At 35.7% G+C, this 18,320-nt stretch overlaps 1 protein-coding gene across 9 annotated transcripts in view; it reads left to right on the top strand.

Moving 5' to 3' along the window:
* The window catches only part of pdm3 (POU-domain protein pdm3), a 214,660-nt gene extending 197,225 nt beyond the window's left edge, over positions 1-17,435 (top strand). For 6 of the 9 annotated variants that reach the window (XM_074100558.1, XM_074100559.1, XM_074100554.1 and 3 more), the window contains 5 exons: positions 4,530-4,710; positions 7,259-7,312; positions 8,197-8,280; positions 13,060-13,196; positions 14,442-17,435. In XM_074100558.1, coding sequence (XP_073956659.1) covers positions 4,530-4,710; positions 7,259-7,312; positions 8,197-8,280; positions 13,060-13,196; positions 14,442-14,566 — 581 coding nt within the window. In that variant the 3' untranslated portion in view covers positions 14,567-17,435. The remainder of the gene's footprint in view (positions 1-4,529; positions 4,711-7,258; positions 7,313-8,196; positions 8,281-13,059; positions 13,197-14,441) is intronic. The other 3 variants (XM_074100555.1, XM_074100556.1, XM_074100561.1) reach the window with 3 other exon arrangements.
* Positions 17,436-18,320: the final 885 nt, after the last annotated feature.

Genomic DNA, 18,320 nt, shown 5'->3' with positions numbered 1-18,320 from the left:
TCTCCCATTGACAGATTAGTTTTTTAAGATTAATTTTACGTTCAGATAAAGGAATCTACGGCCAAGCAGCCAATCCGTGCATTAAGTTGGTATTGCTACAGTCACAGGCGTCGGGGCGCGTCCAAAGTAACCATCTAACAGTACCTATCTACGCACTGACACGCAAACTTTAATCGCTACTAATTAATTTATTACATGTATTAAACAATTAACGCGGTATCTGATGCATTATTGTTATTGAATTTCGGTCTACGCTAAGCCAATTGACTTATCTTTGAAAGTTAATTAATCGTCGAGTTGTTATCACGCGATGTTCTGTAATTGGCCGAAAAAGCCTTAGCAATTTCAAATTATCGTAGAAATGCGAGATCAGTTGTTCTCTGAATTTGTGGTACTTTACGTAATTAAAAAGGTGTTTTAACGTAGATATTTAGTTATAATAGCTTATCTATTATCTGCAATAAAGTGTATGAAGTAGCTAATGAACACGCGATTGTGTATTTTTAAATTTTTGATATTTTTCGTTATGAGTTTGGTAAACAACATGCATGCAAGGAAAATGAAATTCGTGTTTAGCGAACGTTAATTGAATTCCTAAAACATAATACAGTCGAACTGTGTCGCATACCTGGTATCTTTTCACTGCAACTGTCATATTGACTTTCCATACATCTACCAAATAATTCAAATAAAAAATAATTGTGAATAGTTTCCACCTTCGACTCAACTGTACGCTTATCCCAGTGACTAATGTTTTCGGAACTTAAAACAAAAGTTTGATTTTCTTTTTCTCTCTCTCTCTCTCTCTCTCTCTCCTCTCTCTCCTCTCTCTCTCTCTCTCTCTCTCTCTCTCTTCTCTCTCTCTCTCTCTCTCTCTCTCTCTCTCTCTCTCTCTCTCTGTTTGTGATGCGACACAACACAAGCCGTCACAACACACTCGAGTCAGATAAATGTGAACGCAACCATATAAAATGTATGAAACCGATACCGTTTCGATGCATCACGACACAACACGGCAGATAAATGTGAACCGGGCTTTATACCTATTATAAAAAAATACACACACAGCAGAGTAAACGATTCTAAACACACTTATTAAATTAACTATCAATCAAGCTACCCCAGATCCCTCTCTCATAATCATAAGACGCACAAACAATATCGATACAACAAAACGAAATTAGAAATCGTCTGAGCATTTTGTACCGGTAAATGCTGGAACGATTGCCAATTTAGCAACCCTACCTTGTCCTAATTGATGCAGACTACTACTTAAACTAGCGGGGGTAGATAGGAAAAGTAATTTGTCATCGGTTTAAGGGTTCATTCGCGAAACAGCCACTGCGCCGGCGCCACGTTTGTAATGACGTTAGGTAATAAGGTGTTGGGGTGTAATATGGCAATTGGTCACTTTAGTGTTTAGCTGTTAGTTTACTGCTACATAAACGCATATTGCTTGTATCTGCGACAATCGTAGTGTTTATATTCTAAGGTTTACTTAATAAAAATGGTTCTTTTACGCACATATACAACTGGCGTCTTATTGAACACCACGTTCCTTTTTGCTAATAATACAGGGGTTAGACCGCGATTAGACCAGGAATGGAACCAAGAAAACTATTAATTTTCATCAACAACGCGGCTGTTTTTAGGATTCCGTAGGCAAAATGACAAAAACGGAATTCTTATAGTTTCACCATGTCTATCTGTCTGTCTGTCCGTCCAACCGCGGCTTTGCTCAGAGAATATCAGTGTTGGAAAGCAAGCTGTAATTTTGAACGTATTTTTGTAGTGGGGGTAATTTTCTTTTTCTCGCCTAACCCTATAGTATCGGATAGGTCTTTTAAAACCATTGGTGGTGGTGAAGACGATTTTTACCAAGCTCGCAGTGTTGTAAGGCTCATAATGAACGTGTGTGCATACACCGGACACCGAACCGACGACCGAATTTCGCCGGATGCATCGCATTATTATGATAAATAAGTTAAATAACGTCTCGGAATACCGTTTGTTGCTGAATTATCGCAAGCCGTATGATGGGCGTCGCTTGTCACCATGCGAACTGAGTTTCGTGGTACCGGGCATTAAGTTCCTGTCAAACGCATAGCCCGTCGAACGAGCGGACGCGGCGGCCATATGGCCATTTCATTCTAAATTGCCGCCAAGTGTGTCATTTTTGAAGTATACATTTTTCAGTGAATAAAGAACTTTAAGTACCTACCTATGCTTAAATAACTAGACTAAACTATAAATCATCCCAGCCTATATACGTCCCACTGCTGGGCACAGGCCTCCTCTCAGAATGAGTGGGCTAGGGCCGTAGTTCCCACGCGGGCCCAGTGCGGATTGGGAACTTCACACACACCATTGAATTGCTTCGCAGGTTGTGCAGGGTTCCTCACGATCTTTTCCTTCACCGTAAAACTCCTGGTAAATTTCAAATGTAATTCCGTACATGAATTTCGAAAAACTCAGAGGTGCGAGCCGGGGTTTGATCCCACGACACTGCTTCAGAGGCAATAGGTCAAACCACTAGGCCACCACGGCATCTTAAACTAAAAGTATATATAGGGTAACATTTTCTAGAACTTTAGTAGGTACTACATCTGTTTGAAAAACAATCATTATTAGTATACATTTTAATGCAGCCTCAGTGTACCAGTTCTACTGTAAGAGTGTACTCACTGGTTGAAATATGCTTTTAATTAATAAGGGTAGTCTGTATAAATCAACGCCTACCCTTGGGGTTGTGTAAAAGTGGATGTTAATCGTTGTATCGACGTTGTTGAAGCAAAAGTTAAACGGATGAAAGGTTTAAAAAAATACACTGTACTCTTACATGCGGCTTTGCTCGCGTATACTTTCCCTGAATATTAACCCTAGTACTCCCAAAGCAATAAATAGACTCACAAAAGTTCATTAGCCCGATAGTTAGAATATTGGACATGCTAGCTGTTGCCCGCGACTCCGTCCACGTAGAACTCGTTTATCGCTATACCGCGGGAACTTTGAATTTTTCTGGGACAAAAACTATCTTATATCCTTTTCCGGGACTACACCGGATTTCACATAAATTGGTTGAATGATTTAGACGTAATGAAGTAACAAACATGGGTCTATATTGACTGGTAGAAAATTGTTAGTCATAATGTATGTCATAATGTAATGTTTGACATAACTCTTTTTTTCTCTGAAACCATTTATTTTTCAGAATGGTTATAAAACAAACCTAACGTAACCTATAGAGTTCAACAGGTGACCATTTTTTTTTAAATGTACGGTTTCAGCGGGGAAAAAAATTATGACTAACAATAATTATGACAAACATTACATTATGACTTATAAGATTATGGCAATCGAAAGGATCCCCAACAAACATACTGACAAATTTTCGCATTTATAATATACTGAGCGGCAAAAAATCTCGCCCTCAAATGTATGCAGTAATACGTAATTTTGTATGTAGAGTGGGCCAAATTTTCTGCCACTGAGTATATTGTGGGATAAGTGGGATAAAACAATAAAGATTTAACCGATTACAGTTCTGTGTGACGTCATGCCTTTGCCTACTGAGCTTTGGCGCGCTTTATCTTCGTAATTTTTTTAGACTGACAAAAAAATCGTATCCAATACTTTTTGATAATCCAACTGACGAACCAATTATGCTATATTTTTCAGGATACTACCCAAATTTTGGGGTTCTTCTAAATTCCCATGAATTCTCAAAAATTACATACATTATACATTAACAGGAGTGCTTGCACTGTTGTGTTTCGGCGTGGAGAGTAAGACAGCCGGTGAAATTACTGGCACTTGAGGTATCGCATCTTAGGCCTCTAGGTTGGCAACGCATCTGCAATCGCCCTAATGTTGCAGGTGTCTATGGGCGGTGGTGATCTCTTATCATCAGGAGACCCAGTTGCTCGTTTACCATCCAGTTGAATAAAAAAAAAACTTATATAAATTAAAAAAATAATGATTCCATAAACACACAGTCACAATTTCAAAAACCATTCACAATGTCATTTTTTTTTTATTCTAAAGGTACAGTAGGTACGTGCTACTAAACTGAAATGTTTTATTTTACAATCGTGACACAATTAGCTATTAAAGTCCCGTTACCTTAATTAGGCCACTCGGCAAGTCTCGTGGCCTAAACATGGTACCTACTGAACTATAAGAACCGTCATTATTAAACGAGTACAAAATATTCTAAAGTTAGAGTTATATGTAAAGCTATATGCAGATTACAGGAAAACTTGGAAGTGTTTTTACATATTTTATTATTCTGTCTGCCTGTGTCAGTAACTAATGAAAAATTACTCCACACTGCGTTGGTACATTTTGTTTTGGAGCAAGGGCTCTGCTAAAACTAGATATTTAGTTACAAATTTTATCCAGATCCCTCGGTGCGCGAGTCTGACTCGCACTTTAGCAGCTTTTTTGTCATGGTGTTTATCTGTGTCTATTGTTATACTTTGTTTCAAATTATAATTCACATCAATGTCTAATTGTTTTTTTCTTGACAGATCAACCAACGATAAGTCAATCGTCCAGTAACGTCGTGGATGGCATCAACTTAGAAGAAATCAAAGAATTCGCAAAAGTCTTCAAATTGCGGCGGCTTGGTCTAGGACTGACGCAGACTCAGGTCGGGCAAGCCTTGTCTGTCACAGAAGGCCCGGCATACAGCCAAAGCGCCATTTGCAGGTACTTTTCAAATAATTTAAATTCAATAAATCTTTTATAAACTTCCTTAAAACAGGAGGAGATAAGTGTACCGGCGTCGAAAATACATCGCTATCAACTAAGAGATAAAGTCGCACGCTTGTCAACATTTTCACAACCGGCAACCCTAAGGGACAACAAAAAAGGTTAAAATAAATATTCATCACTTTTTTTTCGGGGGACGTCGTCACGCGGCCCAAGTCGCTCAGTTATCACTCCAACTTTTTAATATCGTTAATTGAAGTGATTTGTAAAACAGCATGACTTCCTTTCATTGCTTACAATTCTTTTAATTAATTACCATTCGGACGGCTTCCGGCCCGCTCGCGACGTGGTTTACACCATTTTTTACTCCGCTCGGCACGGGCGCGTTCTAATTATTATTTTCGGCGTCTTTTTGATTTTTTGATCTATGATCGCTGTGGAAGCGACGGCGTTCTGTTATTGCAAAGCAATCCCGTCTCAGTTAAATACAAATAAATATACGCCCCCGCTACATGTAAATTGAAAGTTAATTCAGCACCGAACGCTGAATTACATGCTCATAATGTTTAATTGAATCAAATCAAATCGCTCGAAACGACGTTTTCTGCGAACAAATCGAATTTCGATGCAAAACGGAACGTAACCGGTACAGGCCGAAGGAAATTTCAATTCAGCCACCCTCAACGACCTCCTTCGTATAATAAAATCATTAATCGTTACTTCTGTTCCAGTTAATTAATTATCTTGCCGTAATTACTTTTTTCGTGTAATTAAAAGAGTAGAATTCTCCTGTCTTTGTCCCGTCGTGATTTCATTTTCCATTAATTTTTCTTTCGACTCCCTCCAATTTGTGTCGTGACGTCGCTACATGGTAGTTACTTAACCCTTTTCATTACATCGGACTTATACCTAATGAACAGAAATAACGAAACCTTTGTACAGTGTTATTGTGTTAACAAGCTTTTATTTCATTTCTATAAGAAAGGTTTCTTAAAAAACTGACTTTGTAAAAGCGTAATCGAAAGTAATTAATCTAAGACGAGTGAACTTGGCTGGTTACTTTTTTAATTATCATAAAACTTACATTTTGTGGATTAATTTTTTGTTGGTATCGAATTTTCTAACAAGTTTTCACTAAATTCATCAAAATAAGCTTTCTCAGCACTCAAAATAGTCTAATCTTACTGCCAGACAGAATCCTCAATTAAGTCAGATACTTAATATCTTTAAAACAGCAAAGAAATATCGTTGTTTGTGTGTTGTTTCATCAACGATCTCAATACTTTGTCAACTTTACTGACCCAAAGTAACACTAAGAAGGTAGATTCATAATGTATTTTTAGCCACCGTTTATCTACGACAACCGTATAAATTCATGATAAACCGCGATATGTTAACAAAACTGACAAAAATGCGTGATGTAAAAATTGAGCTCTATCTTTCACAACACTGAGTTACATTTGGACAACTTTAAATATGAAATATGGGACCTTGTCACAACAATAGGAGAAATATGAAATTCAAACTTGGCCCAGGTCGGAAACAGATTTGAATTTTATATCGGCTCCGACACGTCAGTGTGATACCGTAAAATGGTAATGGGTATGATTAATGCAGACTATATTACTGTCTGCCAATGTGTTTGTTTGTCACTTAATGCTTTACACTTTAGTTAAGTATTTGTTAGTCAATCTGATTTTGTGAGCGCTGAAAAGACTTACTGCAGTTTAAGGGTTAAGTGCAAGAAAAAGAAGAATTGCAAAACTAATAAACGACAAATATGAGTCTTGGAGTCTTGGGCCCAATTTCATGTGACAGAAAAATGTAATGCCGTCTCTATTTGTTCGGATAACTGAGACGGCGTCACTGCTACTTGCCACTTAAAAAATATTAATGAGTGAAACAGACGGTAAATCATGTAAATGTTATATAAAATGAGATGAGATGGGGAGTGTTCAGATGAATTATTTGGATTGTTGCGTGCAGCAAGGTTTCACTACCGTACTTCGCGCAGGTGTCAGTCATTTCATCCTCACCACCTTGATGATTGGCAATCTAGCACCGTCCGCTTTAAGCGATACTTTTTTCCACGCACGACTTAATTATGGAACCAGCTTCCTGGGACAGTGTTTCCGGAGCGGTACAACTTAGGGATCTTTAAAAAACGAGCTTATGTTATATATAAAAAAAAGAATGACCTAGACGTGATACCCTATCACGTTAGTGCGCGAATTTTCCGAACGTAATACCAAAAACGAGTACCGCAATATTATTGCGTGATAAAAACCCGAACACAATAAAAAATATTAGTGAAAATTGTGGAAGTGTTTCAAAATATTACGAAATATTTGATTTACTTTATGATAAAGATAGATCATAATAAGAGTTGCTTGGTTATACGAACGAGTTTTTTTATTTTCCCAAAGTGCGAATAAAGCGTGCGGCTTTACTTCTAATTCTGAAACTGAATCTTTGCCAGACCACGGGAGACTTGATGTTCCACAGAATATGAAAAATCTAACATATTATTTCTTGCCGTTCCCAGTGCCCTGGCTTCGCAGATGCTAGCAGCTCAGTTGTCGTCCCAGCAACAAAACATGTATGTGTTTTGTTTTATTTCCCTTTACACTGAGTATCTCCAAAATCATCCACATAACACCACAATACGAAGCTCATCATTAAACACTGTTATGACTAATGTACGCTGTATGCAGATAATTTTGGAGATACTCTTACTTACATGCATTAAGAACACGCTTCGACTACGGACCAGTCCACATGTAGAATGTCTTAAAATCAAAATGTTTCAACGCTGTTTAATGTAATCTAATCTTGATCGCCGATCCGTGCATACTTCGTGAATGTATGCCGCATATAATTATATGTAATTACCGGTCTCGTTTGGACGTTTTTCTTTTTCCTTTTCACACGTACCGTATTTGCATACGAATAATTACAGTAAGAAGGCGCCATGCATCATACGCCCGACTCTTACATTTTGATGTTAAGACAAACGCGTTGTACATTAAGAATCGACTACCAGACCATGTCGGCCCAAATTCAACGTCATGACTAATCGCTATGAGAAATTTAACACTTCTATTATAGTACATCTCATCAGTTCTAATCTAGCATGATGTATTATTTCATTACTCTTATTTTTTTAATATTCATTTTGCGCAATTCAAAGCCAGGGCATTGGCATACGTTACCTTTCGTTTCTAATTGAATCCGTTGTTTTATTGTTACCGTATTCGGTATTAATCAAACTGATTACCCTGGCAGCCTAAATTGCCTATTGTTTTTTTTTTGTTTTCTCTATAATCGTTAACGCGATGTCAATGTCCTGTGTTAAACGCCATGTAAACGTAGTGCGAGAGGTTGCGTTAGTGCTATTCGAGACACGTGCTTTCCGTCGCGTTAGTTTTTTCCTTTGACCGGTACGTGCTAAAAACTCTAACATTAAATTTATGTTCGATACAGATTTGAGAAATTGGATATAACACCAAAAAGTGCGCAGAAAATCAAACCGGTGCTCGAACGTTGGATGAAGGAAGCCGAAGAGAGGTAAATATTTGTTTGAGTGAATTTCATGGTGTGTACCGTGTACGTGACATTTGGCCCATAACGCTTAGCAAATTGTGAAAGACATTTCTCAAATCTGGACTAACTACCGCTTTACCGGCTAAACTTAACCGCTGTTACTAACACGTTTATTAGTATTCGTTTTTTACGAACCGAAATTAGGAACATAGATTAAACAGTATGCATAGACGTAGACACGCTTGATGTTTGTAGGCATACCAACATAGACAATTCTCGACAGTTGACAGTTTTTATAACAAAATCAATTCGACTCTAAGTTTGATTTATAGTAGTTTATGGTCCAAGGTTAATTAAATCAGGTATATTTGCTGCGGAATGTGGACTGTGCATTTACCTGTTAAAGTGCTCTGAATGTTTTGACGCATCAAACACTGGCATTTCCACAATATACTGTTTTTTTTCTGGTGGTTAAAGGTGCCTAATCACGATCTACTTCTCGCAGCAAATATGCTTGATTTAATTAATCCTGAACCATTAAACAATACACTCGTAGAAAATGTGTCCAAGTCTGATTCGATTGATTGATTGTTTCCAGTTTTGAATTGCTTAAATATCGGAACACTTATTTATCTATGTTTCTAATTCGGTGTTTAGCTGTAAGGTTAAAGGTGGATTTCAATGGTTTTCTTCGCATGCTGATTTCCACCTTACGATTTGGCATGGTCTTTTGATTAAACCAAAATATTCACCCACCGCAGCACACTTGCACCCATGTAAACACTAGCACCTCTATAACACTTGCTTGTTATTTAATTAAAGTGCGCCTACGTTATCTTGATACTTTCCTGTTACTGTCAATTTGTATTCAACACCAGCTCAAAGGGTATTGGTATTACTGAACAACACGAACAAATTGTTCTAAACTTACGCTGGTGAAAAAACCTTAAAAAGTATTTATTTAATTGTAACCTTTCGTTTGCATTTATTTAAAAAAAAACATGCCAAGGGGCGTAGCAATAAAAATGTAATTACTTGAATTAAACATGATCATATATCCATCATCATCATCATCATTATCACATAAGCCACTGTTGGATGTAGCCCTCCCCTCCCCCCTCCCACCCTCATTATACATTATGTACTTACATGTAATTTTTTAGGACAAAGTTAACACAGTAGCTATATAACATGACATGTGAATCAGGTTAGATAATCATAGAAGTAAAGCTTCTAAAGCTACAAAAACCGATGGTCGAAATAACGTCTTAATATATACCAAGTTCACTTACTTGTAATACTGAATACCGTAGAAATTAAATAATATCAAGATAATAAAATACTGGCAGAGATCTCGTAACCTTTTTTATCATACCTAATTTACTTACATACGGGTATGTTGAGTCTATGGTTTGCATACTCTACATTATCGTCAATTTCAAGCATACCAGTCTATTTTATTCTGTTGGCACACATTCGTAATAAATATAATAATATAGCAATTGATTGCCTACCTATATCAATTAGGTAGAAATCCAAACTGATACAATATACTCGAAGGATAGTGACTCTATCCGTCTACAAAATGTATCCAAAGAAAACATAACACGGAAAAATATTTATCACGAAGTCGTTCCTAAAATTGTGAGTTAGGTATTAATTATAAAGTATTCTTTTGCTTTCAGCTGCTTCAGTTGCATCTGAAATATTACTTATTTAAATGCATTATCTCTATTCAACGGTCCAGGTTTAACATTGCAAATTGTGCATTGAATTTGCAAACTGCAGTCTCTTGGTGGTAATTTTTAACGAGCGACACTTTTAACGATATCCTTGACTTAATATCGGAACGTTGGGCTCATTATTTTAAAAAGTAAACCCTATCGTGCAAATTGTTAGTTTCAGAGGGGCTACTACGAAATTCGAAAATCGAAGTTCGTTCATATTGTACCATCCAAACGCAAACCAAGCATCGCAAACGTGTGCTGCCGAGCCCGTCCAGATTACGAATATTTCTAAGAAATAGTGAATCTTAACTTAAGAACCACACGATTGTATTTACCAGTTCTGAAAAAGCAGCAAAATACGAAAATTTTGCACTTCGTAGTAGGTATATAAACCTAGGCACAGGATAAGTAATAGTTAAGTTATGTATTTAAGTATGTATCTATCTATATAATTATATTTATCTGTTGCTTAGTACCCATAACACAAGCTTTGCTAAGCTTACTTTGGGACTAGGTCAATTGGTGTTAATTGTCCCGTGATATTTATTTATTACTAGCTTTTACCCGCGGCTTCGCACGCGTAAACTATTCGGTGTGGTAGCTGCAATTGAAATTTTCGGGATTTTACAAAATTCCCCTGGAAATTTCCAATATTTATGTCGTGGTCTTCATTGAGGTTGTGTTGTGAATAACTAACTGTACAAAATTTAAGACTCTAAACCCAGTGCTAAAGTTTCAAAATTTTTCCCTATCCAAATTCAAATGCAAAATTCAAATTCAAATCATTTATTCAGTAAATAGGCCGCAATGGGCACTTTTACACCTCATTTTTTAAACTACCAGCGGTTTCGGAAAGACCATCATTGCCAAGAAGAATGCGCCGCAAGAAACTTGGCAGAAAGTCATTTTTTCAACATAAAATAATTACAAAGCTTTGCTAAGCTTACTTTGGGACTAGGTCAATTGGTGTGAATTGTCCCGTGATATTTATTTATTATTTATTTATAGGGCCAGTGGTTTCAATGTTTATACCAATTTGCTGTATCCTGTCCGTTAGCTACAGAGACAAGCGCCACGCTTATTTCCCGCGCGGTATTCTGTGTGCCCTCTTTCATGTTAGCTCGATTATTACAACCGGTACCGTCACCGCGCCGCGCCGCACCGCCCCGCCACCGCTCTCTGTGTTTCAAGCTTTTATCTTTTGTGAATTTTGACCGCGGACCACCTGCGGACCTACTCTGAAATTCGAAAATCGAAGTTCGTAAGTTCGCTACCGTCCCTAGTCCATGATAGCCTCATCTATGGCATCTGAGGCCTCAGGGTTGTATGTAATTTTATTATGCGAAATTACATTACCGTGGGTTTTACGGTGAAGAAAATATTGTGAGGAACACCTGCACACATCTGTATATGTGTGAATATTTATTAAGAGCGTTTATACCTGCTGAGCTGGCAACGTTGCATTTTTGTTAGTTTTTCTCGATTATTCCATAAAAATTGAATGAAAATGAAATTTTATAGAATAATTGTCAAAAACTATCAAAATGAAACGTTGCCAGCTCAGCAGGTATAAACGCTCTATTCACAATAAATGGTCAGGTGATCGAAGTAATGTTTCGAAACAAATCTTTGTCTTCTTTTAATTACGTTCTGTTAATGCCTAAGCCTTCATAATTTAACAAGAAAATTATATTAAAACATACTCACCTCATCTTCTATCTGTGGTAACCTTTTCTACGCTTGCTCGATTCTGATATTTAATGAACTATAAATAATTATTTTGCTCACCAATGTGTGTTTGTGCAGCTCCTCCGCCTCCACACTGTAAAAGCACTCACATCACGCGAACCCAACTATCACCACCTCCACACTACGCTGACGCGTTTAGAACTCAACCAGAATTCATCATAAGAGCAACAAAACCGTTCACCATGCTAGCAGATGTTAGACTAAAACAATCACTTAAATTGGTCATTGAAAATCACTAAGTACCCACTTTATTTTTCCGAAACAAACTATGTACCTGAGTAATAAAAAGTAATTAAATAAATAATTAAGCATTAACGGACTGACATGATTGTAAACACTAAATTAATTGGAATTCATTAAAAAAACACAATTATGTCCTAAAAAATGAGTTTTTGTAAAAAAAAAACATTTTTAATACCAGCTATTTTTGTTGATTGTACTTGCATTCTCATCAAAACTAAATACCTATATCCCTTCCAAGTTCCATGTCCATGCCATTAACCATTGAAGAGTTCCGTTCTGCGGAGACGCTGATCTGGCCGGACCTCCAGGATTTCACTATACATATTAGAAAATTATCAGATTTGCAAGTTACAATTGTAGTTACAAATTTCAGCTCAATCGGATAACAACAAGTGGCCGATTTTTTTTATATTTTGGCAGTTCTGTCAAAATTTCAATAATGGTGGCCACAAGTAGTGCCGCCTAGCCCAAGCCTCCACTAGTGTTGTTATGTCAATATTTCAACTTAAACTATCGATACGAGTACAATCGTTCACTTTTCATTTACAAAGCACTTTTCGGATTCTAGAACCTCAAGGAACGAATAGAAATAACGAGCCTTGTTCTGGTTTCATAATACCCCTGCTATTTGAATGATCCTACATAATTAATGAGACGTCTATTAAGTGATAAGGTGAAGGATGGTATGAATTCTTTATCTTGATATGGGCGGGTTTAGTACCTTTATTAAATTAAATGTGCGTTTCGTTTTCATCATGAATATTTTATTATGCTTCATGTTCAACTGCATGTTTAATTGTGTGCATGACTTTGAGACATAAGTAAACAATTTACTCACACGCAAAACCATTTTTAATTTAAATTTTACTGGGTACTTAAATGAACTTAAAAAATAGCCATATGACAACGTGTGCTATGCAATCATTTTTATTAAGTTCGTTTATTATAATAACACAATTCGTATCGGAAACCGGGTTTTTTTACTTTAAACAATCATTCGTCAGCTTTTATCGATATGAATTGTAGTTAGTGTCTAATAGAGGCTTGAAACGATAACTAAAGAGAGTAATAACGACTGTTTCAGGTATGCGTCTGGGCAGAATCATCTGACGGATTTTATAGGCATGGAGCCAAGCAAGAAACGCAAACGGCGGACGTCTTTCACACCTCAAGCTCTGGAGCTACTCAACGCGCATTTCGAAAGGAACACTCACCCTTCAGGTTAGTTTATCGAAATACCATCATCATCATCATCATATTCGCTGTAGGACGTCCACTGTTGGACATAGGCCTCTTGCTTCCGTCGGAAACGTCCTGCATCCACCATAGGTACACAATATCTATTTATACATATAAATAAATAAATAAATAATAAATATCACGGGACAATTCACACCAATTGACCTAGTCCCAAAGTAAGCTTAGCACAGCTTGTGTTATGGGTACTAAGCAACAGATAAATATAATTATATAGATAGATACATACTTAAATACATATTAAACACCCAAGACCCGAGAACAAACATACGTAATTTTCATACAAATATCTGCCCCGACACGGAAATCGAACCCGGGACCTCAAGCTTCGTAGTCAGGTTCTCTAACCACTAGGCCATCTGGTCGTCAAAAGATAATATTTAAAAAGCCAATATTAAAGACAAAACACTAGCTAACTAAATGATCAACGCTCAGCCCAAATCCAAGCTAGAGTTCTGCTTATAAATTAGGTTGGACAAAGAATAAAGACGAGCTGTGCAAAATTCTCACGGGGCTGGAAATTCTGCATCATAACCAAAGCTGTGGAGTAAGCTTGTTTTATAATGTTATGTATGGGAATGGCTGACCCATTTGATACTTATTAAACGTCGCTAAAGACACTGTGCGCACATTCATTTCTATAGCAATAGCTATGTGCGGACCGTCAATACGAGACTAAAATGACAGCCTAAAACATTTTAGTTATTTATTTATTTATTTTTATTTATCAACAAAAAATTACAGCATTAAAGTTGAAACACCAATGCGCTGCAAAATTCAAATTATACAAAAAAATAATAGGTTTACAAAAAACATTATAAATACACAAAAATTACATTAAAAAAACTAATTAGGGATTTTAGAAAGTCGTCTGCGTCGCTACCCTAAAACGACGGAACACCACACCCTCCGGCGAGAAGTCGGAGCCTACTACATCACTATCATTACTTAGATCCATTAGTTTTGGTCTTGTGATGTTCTATTTCTATCTTACCGATTTTTCATTAGTATTTTTAGCCATACGTAATATTTATCCTATTTCAGAATCAGTACAAAAGTTCAAGCAAATCTTTCCTGCGTTCGAAACTTACAAACAATCCTTCTCTTTTTGTATAATGAGGAAAACTTAATCGTATCGTATTTTCGCATAAATTACACCAAAATATTAGTTTATACATGGCAATTAATGTTTTGTTTTGTATTTTTCAGGCACAGAGATCACCGGTTTAGCACATCAACTGGGCTACGAACGTGAAGTTATAAGAATATGGTTCTGCAATAAACGTCAAGCGCTCAAAAACACCGTTAGAATGATGTCAAAAGGCATAGTTTAGATTGATAAAGACTGCGCATTTTTTCACCAAAAATCACACCGACTGGTGACAGATTCCCGCGCAATATTTTTAAATTTCGAAGTCACTTTGTTTTTTAAAAATGGCGCTTGATTCTGGTCTTGATTTTCATCAGTATACTAGAAGAACTAGTGATGATGATGGTCTGTATTAGGGATGGTCATTAATACTAATAATTGTGGTTTGAGCCAAAAGACGTTTGATTTGTGCAACACATTGACAGTCTTTGGCATGGATCCGCTAAAATCGAATAAATGTCGATCAATTGTGTTTTTACGGTCTTAAATTTCAAATTCTATCTTTTGTTTGTAACCTAAAAAAGTTCTCATTTTATTGTGGATCAATAAAAAGAGTTTTCTTAAATGCCCTTTTCATTTGAAAAAAAATGAAAAAATGTTTATTATAACACCAGGATAATTACAATCAATTATTAAATACAGTGGATCCCAAACTAGGCTGAGCCTGTATCTTGGGACCCCGGATTTATATGAAAAGACACTTCAACCCACCTAATTAAGTTCCTTTGGTAAATGTTCTGAATGGTTTTCTAAATGGATAAATTTGTATTTACTGTAGCCAAAGTTACGTTTATTCCAACATGAGGTCTCATGATTGAATAGTTTAAAGCAAAGAAGTGTTTTTACGAAAACTCACAGGAATTTCGCTTTTAAAGTAACATTGGATATGAATAAGATTTTTGATAAAATGTAAAATTAACAAATTTCGACTGAAATATTCGTCTCGGCGTAGTTTTAACAATAAATGGAGTATTGTAGAATAGGCATAGGTGTCTAGTACAAAAACATTCAATCATTACCTACTATGTATCAGGTTCCTCTACGGTTCGGTATATCACAAATAAATGTTTTTCTTTCTTTTATTCTTTCTTTGTCTATCTATCTCTATCACAACTCAAAAATTAAGAAAATTTACAACGCTTCTGTGCATGGCATTTTTATTTGGTAAAATCTGATAATACGTTACATGTGATACGGTTAGCGCTTTAACGGCGGCTAAGACGCGTCTCACTTTGGTCTTAGTGAACAGGGCAGCATTTTTTCGTAGAAACAAATATTGCATTTTGTAAATAAGTACAATATTAAATTCTCGATAACTTGATAATGTAGTTGATAAATTAATTTATTGAAATACTCTTGAGTTGTTCCGTTCTACTTAGCGAATGTTGCACTTTACAAGTTTTAGTAATAATCGATATTATGAAAGTACGTAGATTTAAATAATAATGTCGTCTGTCTTAGTGGCCTACTCAGATTTTTTTATCTAGTAGGTTTTTGTTGATAGATAGGATATAAAACGATAGGTATGTAAGTACATACATAATAGTTAATAAATATGTCGGCATAATTGTAAATATCGTTTGTGTTTTTGTTTCGTATACTGTATTATTAGTTTTAAAAAGTAATTTAACTAGCTTTGAAAGGTTCTTTTATATGAAATAACAAGTTGGATTTTGTGGCCACATTAACAATTATTTCATAAATAAATTTTGATTAAAAATTATCTTGCATATTTCATTAAAATACATGTAACAGGGGGTCTCTTAAAAACTATATTTTGTGTGCATATTATTTTGGGTAGCCTTATAAAAATAAAACTATAAAATTGCCTCGCATTTGGAAATGTAGATTTTGAAATAAACTATTATATTGAAAGGTTTTCAAAAAAGTTATAACATTGTTTCATAAGTGTTTTAGATGCCTAAAAAGTATGCACAACTTATAGTCTGGAAAAATAAAATTCAATACTATTTGCAAAAAAAAACTACTCACTTGGACTTGCACCTTAAAAAAATATTAGGTAGAAGAGAATCAGGAGAAATGTAACAGGTAACAATTTTTTTGAAATTTATTTTATCCGAAAATTGTAAAACATGGAAGAGTGGCAAGTGTAAATAATTAAGTAAAACTTTTTAACTTAGACCTGCTGTTAACTGTATTACCGATAGAATAAGATGTAATTTAACGTATGTTAATGACCAATGAAAACCAACTTGTGATCATTAATATTTGTACTGTTACCTACTACTTTAAACAAGAGTCGTTAAAAAATAATATTATAATAAAATTGAACATATTTTTCGGCTGTTGAAAAATTGTAAATACAATATTAAGGATAATAAAAACTATTTGGATTAATATTTAGGAACAAAGGGAAAAAATATTATCAAAATTTATATTTTCAAAAATATTACAAGTGCAAAAAAGTATTTAAAAAGGAATGTTTGGCCATAATCAAAATTTTTCACGGAAAGGATTTTTTATCGACTTAAGCTCACCACTACACACACAACAAGCAGTAAGGTAAACAGTGATTCAAAATTGTGCGGCGCGATACTGCGCGTACTCTACTTAGGCTGGAATCAGGTCTTTCGCCACAATACGACGCTATAGCAGACTTTAGTAGTAATTTAATAATCCAGAACACAGTATAATTATTCGACGTGCTAACAAACAAAAATTAGTAATACAACGCAACGAAAAATCTGATTCCCATCAAGCATTAGTGTAATAGTGAAGGCATAGGATGCTAAGTACAAAGAATAATTTATCGATAAAACTGCTAGTCCGTTTACTAATAAAATGATTTTATTTTAATTGTTACTGGGCAAAATCGCGTCGCACCGTGGTTTTCATAATTCGCATGTAACTTGTAAACAATATAATAGTCTAAATACATAAAATCTACACATAACTCAGCTGTAACACATATGCAAACCAAACTAACAGTATGTAATAGCGTATTAATTTTTCTTCCTGTAATGGTACTGATCGAATGACTATGGCTGCTGGTTTATGAAGAAAGGCAGAATAAAGGCAGATAACTGTTTGAATACTTGTTTTATTACTTATTTTTATCTAATAACTAACCTGCATCGTCCACCACTATTATAGCAATTATCGATAGAATACAAAAACGCCTATGTAAAGAAAAAATTTTGACCAGATGATAACAATTTTCGAAACTAAAACGAAAATGGCAAAGTAATAGAGTTAGGTTGAACCTCTGTAATAATAAATGAAGAATTATGTAATAAATAACTTGCGTCAACTGACACTGGCAATTCAATGGTGCGTGTGAAGTTCCCAATCCGCACTGGGCCCGCGTGGGAACTATGGCCCAAGCCCTCTTGTTCTGAGAGGAGGCCTGTGCCCAGCAGTGGGACGTATATAGGCTGGGATGATGATGATGATGATGAACTGACACTGTAACCTTCTATTCAGGGTTCCGTAGCCAAAATGGCTAAAACGGAACCCTTATTGTTTCGCCATGTCTGTCTGACTGTCTGTCTGTCCGTCCGCGGCTTTGCTCAGGGACTATCAATGCTAGAAAGCTGTAATTTTGCACAAAACACTAAAAAAAATTGTTTTTGAATTTTTTATTGTACCATTTTGTCGGCATAGTTTACATAGGTCTTTTAAAACCATTAGGGGGTTGCTTAAACAATTTTTTCAACGATTCACTGATTTGTTTGCATAAATTTCAACTTTAAAGTGCAAATTTTCATTAAAATCGAGCGTCCCCCCCTCTAAAATCTAACCGTTGGGTGGAAAAATTTGAAAAAATTCAGGATGTTAGTAAGTGTAACAAACTTACAAGGAAAACTATAACGGTTAAGTTTTCTTGAGAATTATTAGTAGTTTAAGAGTAAATAGCAGCTTAAGGTATAAAATATACCTAAACTTGGAATATTCCCTACAAAATACGAAATCCTTAG

The sequence above is a fragment of the Choristoneura fumiferana genome, chromosome 17 (genome assembly GCF_025370935.1).
Source record: "Choristoneura fumiferana chromosome 17, NRCan_CFum_1, whole genome shotgun sequence".
Lineage (NCBI taxonomy): Eukaryota > Metazoa > Arthropoda > Insecta > Lepidoptera > Tortricidae > Choristoneura > Choristoneura fumiferana.
Note: the sequence above shows the minus strand (reverse complement) of the source record. Positions and strands in the feature narration are given on the sequence as shown.